Consider the following 12,125-nt stretch of genomic DNA (forward strand, 5'->3'; position numbering starts at 1 on the left):
ATATATATATATATATATATATATACATACACACACACACACACACGTACTGACACCACTTTTGTTAGCTTTATATTGATAAAATTATTTGTGTGTATGTGTGTATATATATATATATTCACATATAGAGAAATTTATATACGTATATTAGTATATGTAATGTTTTCTTACATTTCAATTATACTGCTTAGTGAAGAGAAATAATTTCTTTGACTTAATAAACAATTTTTGTAGTGTTTATAGATAGATATTTTCTAACATATAGCATAGATGCATATTAAAATGACTCCTGTCACGACATAATTTATATTTTTATTATCATTCTTTCGATAGTATTGATGATGATAATTACTATAAATACACTAATAATTATTGTGCTTGATATTGTATACTGATATTTAGTTATTAAGTAATAGCTTTGTGCCAAAGTAAATATATTATGTATAAGTATATCTATGTTGATGGTGATGATGATCAAGATGAAGATGATTTTAGAAATAAAATTTCTAATTAATATTAAAATCTCTGATGATTTTAAAATTTAATTTGAATTTGGAATTTTTGTCAAATTTGGAATTTTCGCGTAAGAAAGAATGCGAAAGTAATCATTTCTTTATCATTGTCATAAGGATGCGAAAATAATGGCACCAACCTTTCCAGATTCCCTTTCGAAGTTAACAAATTCTGTTGTTGCTATTCTGTCTTCTGGTTTATCTGACCATGATTTGGCAGCAAAGCTTAGTGAAAAGGTAGTTCCTGTTGACACGAAAGCCTGCAAATTTTAAAAATTATCTTTTAATAAAAATGTCATCACATATAATCCTATTTTGAAAATAAATCTATAAGCACAAATTCTATTTGCATAAATAGTCAGTGATTTCTTCAAACTTATGCAATTTTGACAATTTCTGAAAAAAAAAAAAAAAAAAAAATGGGAGGTAACGGCAAAAGAAATAGTACTTTCCCCATAGCCTAGATCATAAGGCTTTAGTTTAGAAATTAAATATATTTTCATATACAATTAATAGCATTTAAGACGATGATCTTTAATGATAGATGATATACACGTATATCCTGATAGATCACTATCACAAAAAAGTGGGAGTGTAGGCTAGTTTAAATAAACTATGATCGCTGACAGTAGGAAATATTTTACTTACTATATCAGCATGTCCTTCACGACATTCTGTTTGAAATCGAAGCTGTCGTTCTTCTTCAGGTTTATCACGGAATCCTGTATATTTTATCTAAAAATAAAATGAAAATAAAATAATAATAACCGATTAACTTAACTGAGTATCGGCATTTAAACTACGCAACTAGGTTCATTGAAAGGTGAAGAGAAAATTACTTCCGGGTAAATGAATACTATAACAAACTTACCTCGCTTTCGTGACTAAGTTTCCGAAACAAATCATCGTGTTCGAATTTATCTCTTTGATCAGGAACAACTTTTGGCATCTTTGTAAGGAAACTGTGCGCTAGTTCACGAGACAACGTGTTTCCTACAAATGGTCGCATGCTTTCTCAGCCTACTTCATTCATCGTAAACCACAACAAAGCTGGGATAGGTTTGGAATGATATCAAACTTTTTGATTGGCCCATTTCCTACCCTCATCAAACTTCTTACTTCGTCAAAACCGGCTATTGCCTTATAAGGAAGTTTTCGTAAAGGAATTTACCGAAGCTTTCTAAGACGTCATTTGTTCTTCGATTAAACGAGTTGTTATGCAAATAATCGATACCAATAATATCTCAATGAGCCGCCCAAATGAGAAAAAGCGGAAAAAAAAATTGTTAGAAAATCTTGCCATTTTACATCCTCATTAAAACAGATTAGATTAATATCTTCATGATTGGTCCACTTCTCACAGCATAACCCACACGCCCTTTAAATGATCGTATCGAATGTTGACAAATCATTTACCCCATGAAAACAAGGGAAGATTAACACTTACAACACGTGAAGAAAATGAAAACAAAAAATATTTTTAATAAAATGTAAAAACAACAATCTTTCTTTTATAATTCTTCAAGGTTATATAACTAGCAGAAAGGCTTTATTAGTGGTTTTGAACAGTATTTAATTAATCACAATATACACTTTATATAAGTGTCAAATCGCGCATTACAAAATAATTGTAATTTTTCAAAGAATATTGGTTTAAAAAATAAATATTAGAAAATTAATTTGACAATCTTTTTTAAAGTCAAATTTAGTTATTTTTTATCATTTATTTTATTTTATATATCTCTTTAATTAGCTTTATGACAGTTCCTTTATTACTTTATAGACGAAAGAAAGAAAAATGAAACGGAAGTCTAAGTGAGATTAGCACATGCGCAATATATAGGAAAACAAAAAATGGCGTATGGTGAATCTTAGGAGTACACCGATGGGTAAATCATGTCAGTTGTAGACTTTTATACCTAAGTTTACAAATAAAGACTTATATTATTTGTTTCGAAACTGAGCAACCATGCTTGATCTCGAAGTTGTTCCTGAAAGATCTCTCGGAAACGAACAATGGGAGTTTATTTTGGGTGAGTTACATTACTCGAGCCCCTCAAAAATGTACTGCATTTTCTGCACTTTGCCCTTTAGATTTTTACGTATTTGAATCTGTACTTTAAAATTACTGAGAATATTTATCAATCTATCATTGTTCAAAATTTATGAATTTGCAGTGTATGCATTCATCTCGGGGGTGAGGGTGTCTATTAAGACTGCTAAACAATCCTATAAAACTTTCATTCTATATTCCTTGTTTCAGTTTACATTGTTTGGTTTCATATAATTATGTCTGTTAGGTTTATATTTATTGATATTATTTACAATTTGGTTTCGTAGCAGGAAGATTGATTGAGGTTGAAATGTAACCCTTGGCTTTAAACATTACTTATGTAATCAACTCTTCATTCAAGATAACTTGTTCTTTAACAGATCAGTGTTACTGAATTTCACAGCCATTGTTTGTATGTTTATCGTTTACAATCTAATCAAATGACACAAAAATATTTCCACTGACATCATGGTTTTCATTAGTATATTGGCAGACTTTACGTCATGCAGCTAGTGTTTGACGACCACAATATCACAGACGTAGCAGCAAAGTAAAAAGTATACATATCACCATCGCTGTTGACGATGGATACTCTGACTGTTCTATCAACTGAACTGCCTACGCATTGAACTACAATGTATGTGGCTGAGTATTCCATAGGCATATATAGCGATATCGTAATTTTCAGGCTGAATGAGCTTGGTACAGTGTATAGTAAAGATGAATTACGAGTATCGTCTAAGGGACATCAGTTTCCATCTACTCATTTCTACTCAGTACTGGAGTTTGACATGAAGCTATCTATGGTAAAAGAGTACATGCAGTGTGGTCGAACCCAGGTCCTCATGATTGCAAATTGTACCTGAACTTCTTACTCACTTGGCCATGTGTGCATCCTAAAATACCAATAAAACAAACAAAACACACACACTCACACACATCCATCCATCCATATATATATATATATAGATAGATAGATAGATATACACACACATATATATGTGTGTGTGTGTGTGCGTGCGCGCGCACACGAGCGCAGACACGATACTCCCTTGTTTTTACCAAATGTAACTTCCTTTTGCTCTTGAAAAATTGGGCGATCGTCTAAATAAAAACAATCAGAATAGTTGTTTTGATTTGAAGCCTCGTGACTGATGTTTCACCTGCGAACGAGTCACATACAAAATGAGCAGAAACGAACAGCTATTATTATGTGTCTTCCTCCACACTTAATAAATGTATTCACAATTTACGTTGTCTAAATTCTATTTAGACTAGTATTTTGAGGAAGAGAGAATATTTTTAACTGTTATGTAATAAACATTGATAAAAGCTGTTATTATCTCTTTACTTCTCAATAAACCAACACCTCTACACTCCGATGTTTGTTTTAAAATCTATTAATTAACATTAATGAACACTATCAAACTACACCTTTTCCGTTTTTTTTTCTCAAGTACTTTATTAGTATAATGTATGTGTATGTAATTCCTTGTGATGACGAAAGTTACATAAAAGAGTCATGTTATTCAGTACAACTTATTGAAGCTATTATTAGATACAAAATGACCATTTGTTACTACTACTGTTGCGTCTTGAGATATTTATTTTGTCTTTTGATGCCAGTCATAACAAAATGTTATTATCCTCGTATCGATGGAGATCTTAATTATTTTTATAGGAAAATATTATCATATGAAAGAATAGATAGTTCAGGAGAACTATCTATTTTTTCATGATTGATGGGGTTTTAATGAATGCATCAATTCTGGTTGTTTTTTCTTTGATTATATTTAGGGGAGATATAGTAATGTTATGCGGACAAATAATTGATTAGAGCATGGCTTGTTTTAAGGCTTCTATTGTAACAAATTGTCAATTAACAGGGTTGATATACATGAGTAAACTCAATAAAGATGAAATGACCGAGTAGATCTCGTGATTCTAAGGTTTATATCAGAGCAGACGTTTTTTATCACCTACTCCTAAAAATAGAGATTCCATGCATTTCCCTGACAATGTTACTTCTCTGCGATAGGCTAGCGTCCTATCCATGGAAAAGAGAATTATCTACTTCTCAAAAGCTAGAATTTAGCATGAATGGGATTCGTAAATATACTTTCAATTGAACTGAAAGCACTTTTAAGTAAAATGTTTTTACGGATCGGCGATTTCCATTCAGTTTGTTTTGTTATTTTTTTTTAAGATATGGCTTAATTTCTATCTTTTATTTATAATTTAATTCCATAGATATACCATCAGATGGTGTTTCGTAACCATATTTTATTTTATTTTACCCACAAACAAATGTTTGTACTTCTCTCCCCTCTATTTTGTACTTATTTCTCTTAAAATAAGTAAATCAATGCAGTGTGTTCCTTTTTATACCTTTTTTTTGTTTTGGTTTTCCTTTTTGATGAGTTGGCGCGAGTGGAATGAAGATTTCAACACTATTTCGCACAATTCTATCGGTTACATCGTTATTACATTTTTCTTGTTTTGATATTCTATCATTGTGCTTGTATATAATATTAAAACGTGTGGGCGTGTTTAACCTTCTGTGTATGCTTTCAGAAAATAAATAAATGAATAAAAAGATATTTTTTCCGACTGTAAACATTTCATAAACACTAAGTGTTTTTTAGGGCCGTAAATAGGCCCATTTTTAAGGTGTGAAATGAGTGAGAAAGTAAATCTTCTCGTAGCTAGCATCTTAATGTTGGTGATTATTCCAAGTAAAGCAATATAGAATAAACTATTCTACCTAAAAACAACAACTGTAGCAGATTTTGAATTCATAAAGTACAAGTTGCTACTTCAAAAACTTTAGCCCAATTGCCTGTTCCTTATCTGTGTAGAGCTTATCTAGTTGCTTACGGGTTACATACTTGAGTGAATGATACATCTCAACTTATTAAAAGTAAATTATTTTGAAGAAAAGTGTGATAAAAATTATTCACTGCTAGTAATGTACAGCTGCTGCCAAATCCTGTCTTAATTATAGGGCTTTATTTTGCTACTGGTATAATAATTATACAATTACATTTATACAAACCTGCATGTACACATACAGTGTTGCATGAGCAAAATCTGCTTATGTAGCTCGATTTGCAACCACATAGTTTCAGGTTCAGTCCCACTGTACAGCACCTTGGAAAAGTGTTTTCTAATATAGCCCCGCACTGACCAATGCCTATGTGAATGAATTCACATGGAAACAGTGTGATGTATAAATAATGCATGTGTTTTCCTCCACTACTGCTTGACACTGAAAACTGGGGTCGATTTGTTCAACTAAACCCTTAGAGGTGGTGCCACAGTCTAATGACTGAAACATGTTAGATATATAAATAATTATCAACCAAATAAAGACCAGTTGTGTACCATTTTATTTTAAATAGTTTCAAGCTATCAGATTCCTTTAGTTTATGAAAATGTATTATATAAGCAAAAATTTTCTTTTTTAAATTACATATATTTTCGATATTTTACCTGCTCTATACTGAATACTAGAATTGGTTATTTATTTAAATATTTAATGTTTCAAGTTGATATGGTGTCTACCAAGCATAATTTTATACAGAAACCTTATAGAATAGCTCATCAGTTTAGAGAAGTGCCAAGCTAATTTTTTTTTCCTTTGTCTTGTAGGAGAAACTGCTTTTACTCTGTGAAAGCATGTGTACTTCTTAACTAAGAATTCCTGGGTGTTATAACTTCCTACAATATACAAATGTCATAAACTCCTATATTTTTTTTTCATTCATTAATGATAATCTTCAGATTTATTCCAATATATCTTTATAAGTTCTTGAATGGTCTTTTTCTTCTGGTTTTAAAGAATATTCTAAACTTTGACACAAACTATTGTTTACACTGCACTAGCTCCGTTTCCTTCTTTGGGTTTTGAAGACATGACTTCAGCAACGTTAGCTGATAAAATACTTATAATTCACTACTCTTCTTATTTGCAGTCCTAAAAAAGTCCTCTTATTTAGTGATGATATACAACTAAGTTAACTGAACCAGTCTAAGTTAAATCACAGAAACCAATGTAACAACAGCTGGTAATTCAATATACTGATTCAATCTAACAATTAACATTAGTTTTATTATAAATTCAATTATTAAAATTATATGATTTATAAATTTATTCTGTTCTTATGTAAAGAAGTTTTAGTTTGCATCTATTACACATTATAGAAGCTTAGTTGTTGGGAAAAGAACTAAAATATTTTTAACCAAGATCACTGTAGAGTTTGTATGGCTGGTCATAATTTGATTCCAATGTTCTCACAAGAACAGTGCCTTTACTCATCTGCTCTGTTTGCTGTGATACCACTAATCTCTATTTACAACACAGAAGAATATAAGGAATAGTAGCCTATGTTGTATATAGTTTAAAATTTGCTGTGGCTATGTGGTTAAGAACCTTGCTTCCCAACCATGTGGTTTTGGGCTCAGTCCCACTGTGTGACACCTTGGGCAAATGAGTAGATTTGATAGAGGACCATCATATGTGTGTGTTTGTATTTGTCCCTCACCACTGCTTGACAACTAGTGATAGTTTGTTTATATCCTTGTAACTTAGCATTTCAACTAATAAGACTGATATAATAACTACTGGATTTTATAAAAAAAACACGTACTGGAATAGATTTTTTCAGCTAAATCTGTCAAGGCAGTGCCCCAGCATGGCCACTGTTCATTGTCTGAAACAAGTAAAAGAAAAGGTATTTCATAATAAAGCAGTGGGTGGTGCACTTCTGAAATGTTAATCCTTTTTCAGTGGTGCAACGATACCACAAAACTTTATTAAAAGCTCACTTCTGGCAACTGGAGATTTGTATTGTGTTTTAAAGGAATTTTGTTGTAAATCTGAAACTGTTTTCTGATTTGGTAATTTTTAAAGTTAGGAAAACTATTTCTAACTTTAGTACAAGGTCGTTGTCGTCATAGTAGTGGTAGTAGTAGTAGTAGTAGTAGTAGTAGTAGTAGGCTGTCTCTCACCCAAAATTTTTATGTTTCTAAAATATTAGATTACATTATTGAAAACAACATATGAATTATGAATTAAAGTTGGTGACAAATAATACTCAAAAATCTCCTAGGCACAGTCGGAGTAACAGACCTGAAAGTAAAGGTTTGTTTTGTAATGAGAAGTCCACAATAGAGCTATTTGTAATTCACTATGTCAACTTCTATGCAATGCAGCCAAATTTTCCCTAAACCATTTTTAGTTTTTTATCATTTTAAATCGAGAAAACATGCAGAAATTCTAAAACCACTTCTATTCTCTTAGCTTCCATTAAGATGTGTGTTTTCTCTTTGCTTTTCTAATAAGATGAATAATATATTATATTTGTTTTTAAATGGGCCCAATTCTATCAACTTAAAAGGAAGTTTAGCAGAAGTATTTCATTTGTGTAGTTTTCCATTCTTACATGAGACTGGCTCAGTCTGCTTGGCTTAGTCTGTTACACCAATTAAGTATAGTTAATATCATGCATATATGACATTAAGTTGACAATGGTAATATAATTTACAGCTCCAAGTATCAACTTCTTTATTTGGGAACACTCACTTACGTAGTTGTAATGCATTGTATTTGTTTCATTGTGAAATTCCTATTTTCTTTTTAATTCCTTCTATTGTTGTATGAGAGGATTCGGTTTTGGCATTGTTAACTACCAACTACAGTCGTTTCCAGTTATTATGACATTTCACCACTGAGTCATTTTTTTTTTCTTGCCACTCTTCCTTGCTAATCTAACTTAATAAGCATAGGAAGAAATGGTGGAGTTATTTCCTTGCTAGAGTATAGCACAGTACCAACAGCATTTACAAATCCATCACTGTTCAATTAAAAGACCAGATATTTAGCTACTCCACTATTGTGATTCCAATGATGAAATTAATGTCAATTAAAACAGTTGTGATACAACAGAAATAAATGTATTTGATCATGGCATAGATTTTTTAGACTTGATGAGTTCATAGCATACCAGATGAAATGTTTACGACTATGTTTTATCTCTCAACATTTGGTGAAATAAACACCATTAATATATCCATTCAATTGACTATTTCCTAACAAAAAATTGTCATTGTGAGTGGCCAAAGGAAATCAATATTGCCATATCTTATCACCATATCTAATCAGTGAGAATAAAACCTGAAATATCAACTCATAACATATCTTACTGCATTCAAACATTTTAAGAGCTCATTCATGTTTGAAGCACAGCTGTTAGTTCAGTAGTATTTTGGAGTTCCAACAGGATTAATTTATTATATGTGCACAAAGTAAATAAAGTTTTTATAAAGCATTTTTTAAAGAGTATAATTATTGCTAAACTATTTCAGTATTAACCTTTCCAGTTATTACTATGTTGAGTTCAGGACTTTATTGCTTTTGTGTTCACTGTTAGCATCAACTGCCACAACACCTGAATTCCAAACTTAATTTTTTTTTAAATTTCTGTCAGAGGTGGAAGGGCATCTCCCATGATCCCTTTCAGGGTATCTGTTGTTGGTGGGAGGAAGAAAGGAAGTTATTCTTAGACTAGTGGCCTTGATTAAATGCTTGCAACTGAGTCAGCCTGAATCAAGACACTCAAGGGAGTGGTGTTATACTGAGTGACAGATTAACTGTAACCACTGAAAAACACAATGGGTCTCTCTGGTTGTCTTCCACACAGTTACTCCGGATGAAATTGTTCAATCATGTCAACCTTGATCAAGTAAACCTGTTATCAAAGATGTTCCAGCTACAACCATTCTGTTTTTTTCAGATATGGCATATATACAGACCATATTATCAACCAAGTGTTTTTTAAAGATAATAGAGTGTGGTTTGAAGGTGATTTGGAAACTATTTGTAGCAGGATACATGACTATATAGAGCACCCCCTTCCCCTTCTGCCTATCTATTCACTTGATAAAGTATATGTTGAGTTGGCAGGAATAACTACTTCAATCTTTTCATATATCCTCCATTTAACTTCACTTCTCTTCAATCAATTCTGATCTAATTTATTCTTGATGGAAGGGTTGACCTGAAGCTATGGTAGAAGACACTTGCTGAAGGTGCAACACAACATTTCTTTCAATGCTTAACTTGACAACAGTTTACTTCAAAGTTTAGAAGATCTCTTCTAAACAACAAGAAGAGAATAAAAAAAAAAAAGAATCAACCAAGTGAGTTATTAAGATGTAACAAAATAAATCTGAAGTAATTTTGAAGTGGACTTCTTAACCACTCAGCCAAGTTTGTGGAATGGTATGACCATTTTCAGATCTCTATAACTCAACAACTAGAAAGTGATCTTGTTGATTATCTAAAGCAGTGTTTCCCAGCCTATCTTCCCCCAGGCCCCACTATAACTTTCTAGAAAAATATATGCCCCACCAGTGGTAAAAAAAAGTAACTTTATTTTTAATATTGTTATATTTGGGGATGGTCATTTTTAATATTTTATCACAATTAATACCAAAAAAATCTGCCAATAACTCTTTTATTTAGTACTCAGTACAAAATGCAAGTACATTATTGACTAAGAAAAAGAAAAGATTTTCACACTTCCATGTCCCACTAAAATAAAGAAAAGAATTTTGGATCCTGTACCCTACCACAATTTTCCCAGGCTTCTCCAGTGGGGAGTATGCCCCGTATTGGGAATTACTGACCTAGAGAAAGAAATCCTTTTGTTTGGAATGTAATCTGTAGGCACTACAAGAGGCACATGCATTTCCAATACATCCATCAGAAAAGAAATAATTAACTATACATTTAGCAGGCATTTCTTCCATACTGGATGTTATGGTCTTTGTAAGGGTTCAGTAAAAGTAGTCATGGAATTATTTAGAAATACCATAGAGCTGGAAAAGATACTCACCTGATGCTTCATACCTGTGTTTGATGAATCTCACGAGTTGCACACCAGCTATCACTCTTAGAGCCTCAAATTAGAACAATAGCCTGGATTCTATGGTTATGGTTATCTAGACAACTGAAATGGCTTTCCATTGTGTTCTGCAGGTCCATAGGTGGATTTGATCTACTCATATACTTCACAGGAGTTAGCTGTATCTATTCACTGTACCTGTTTAAAAGTAGATGAACTAAGTCTACAATAATGAGTGTCTCAACCAGCTGCAGCTCTCAGTAAAATTGGTTGATGAGTTCTTCCATAGGGTAGGGCCAATATTAACGTAAAGATAAGAGTTTATATTAACTGAATGAGTTAAGAAAACCTGCTTTGCTCTGTGGGAAAAGGATTTTCTTTACAAAGGCTTAATTATGATATCTGTATTAGGCATGTGATTATGTATAACATCAAAATTTGGTTAAAGAAAATGAAATTGGTCAAATCAATATCAACCTGGGTGTGTTTTATTGATTATTAAAATAAGACTTGTGTGCTAAGAAAATGATGGGAATTAAAGTTATCTGATACTGGATGTAATAGGACAGTTACAGATGGTCTGGTAATTTGATAAAATTGGATGATGTAGAAAAAAAAAAGTTTCTTTAGGTAGAGGTAATAGGTAGCAACAACAGCAGCAGCCAGACAGAGCTGGATTAAGAATAAATTTGATCAGAACTGATCAAAGAGAAATGGGATTAAGCAGGGATATATGAAAGGATTGAAGTTGCTATCTCTGCCAATGCAAACATCATTTACTTTCTCAAGTGTATGGACGTGGGAGGGTTCTGTGTGGTCTCTCAGTCTGCTGGAAATAACACTTACATATCCCTAAAATCACTTTTTACTGTCTTCAAAAAAAAAAAAAAAAAATCCACTCATTTGATAATCCGGGCTCTATCCATTGTGTCTGAAATAAATGAGAGGAGGGTCATGGCTGGAAAACATTTAATCATACACCAACTCAATCAGCACTGACAACAATACAACCAATACTTCTCTAATGATATGTTCACGCACACACTCACAACTATATGAGCATATGTGTGAATAAACATAATCCATGTTGAAGGCAGAGAATCTGGTCAAATCCCAAACTTGTATAGGGTTTCTGATAGCCCTCTCAATACACCTGTTCTGTGCAAGAGTCTTCCAAATAATTATCGCTTGATTTATAAACAAAAATATAAAAATCTATCAGGTTATTTTCGAATATATATTCATAATATCTGTTGTGGCACTTGGCTTTTGAACTATATGTTCAGTTAATAATGCTGGATGCAAATGTCATGGTTGATCTTCTATATATATGATTTTGAATGCATTAATTTCAGACTAATAATACCTGTCTTTTGTTAAACAGATTTCTTAGTACTTGCACTCCAGACTTGCTCTTTGTATTTAGATGTTCAGGCAGGTGCTTCTTGTTTCAGCTAATTGAATACTAATTACAATTTATGGGGCAATATTCAATTCAGTTACAGGTTTGATATAAATATGAATAATTTCTCAGCCATACACATCTAATAAATAACATAAAGGTACGTCTTTGTTTCTGTTTAATGTTTTCGTGTGTGTTTGAGTGTATATGTGTGTGTGTGTATGTATATATATATATATATATATATATAT

The 12,125-nt window shown here is 32.0% G+C and overlaps 2 protein-coding genes across 3 annotated transcripts in view; one reads left to right on the forward strand and one right to left on the reverse strand.

Moving 5' to 3' along the window:
• The window catches only part of LOC106883712 (core-binding factor subunit beta), a 33,143-nt gene extending 31,325 nt beyond the window's left edge, over window positions 1–1,818 (reverse strand). Inside the window, exons 1-3 of one of the 2 annotated variants that reach the window (XM_052967021.1) lie at window positions 1,384–1,818; window positions 1,161–1,247; window positions 653–772 (exon numbers count right to left, since the gene is read on the reverse strand). In XM_052967021.1, the coding sequence (XP_052822981.1) occupies window positions 653–772; window positions 1,161–1,247; window positions 1,384–1,521 (345 nt within the window). In that variant the 5' untranslated portion in view covers window positions 1,522–1,818. The remainder of the gene's footprint in view (window positions 1–652; window positions 773–1,160; window positions 1,248–1,383) is intronic. The other variant, XM_052967020.1, reaches the window with a different exon arrangement.
• A 519-nt stretch (window positions 1,819–2,337) lies between these two features.
• LOC106883715 (phagosome assembly factor 1) overlaps window positions 2,338–12,125 on the forward strand; it is a 66,447-nt gene continuing 56,659 nt past the window's right edge. Inside the window, exon 1 of the mRNA XM_014934826.2 lies at window positions 2,338–2,545. Coding sequence (XP_014790312.1) covers window positions 2,482–2,545 — 64 coding nt within the window. The 5' untranslated portion in view covers window positions 2,338–2,481. The remainder of the gene's footprint in view (window positions 2,546–12,125) is intronic.

The sequence above is a fragment of the Octopus bimaculoides genome, chromosome 4 (genome assembly GCF_001194135.2).
Source record: "Octopus bimaculoides isolate UCB-OBI-ISO-001 chromosome 4, ASM119413v2, whole genome shotgun sequence".
Lineage (NCBI taxonomy): Eukaryota > Metazoa > Mollusca > Cephalopoda > Octopoda > Octopodidae > Octopus > Octopus bimaculoides.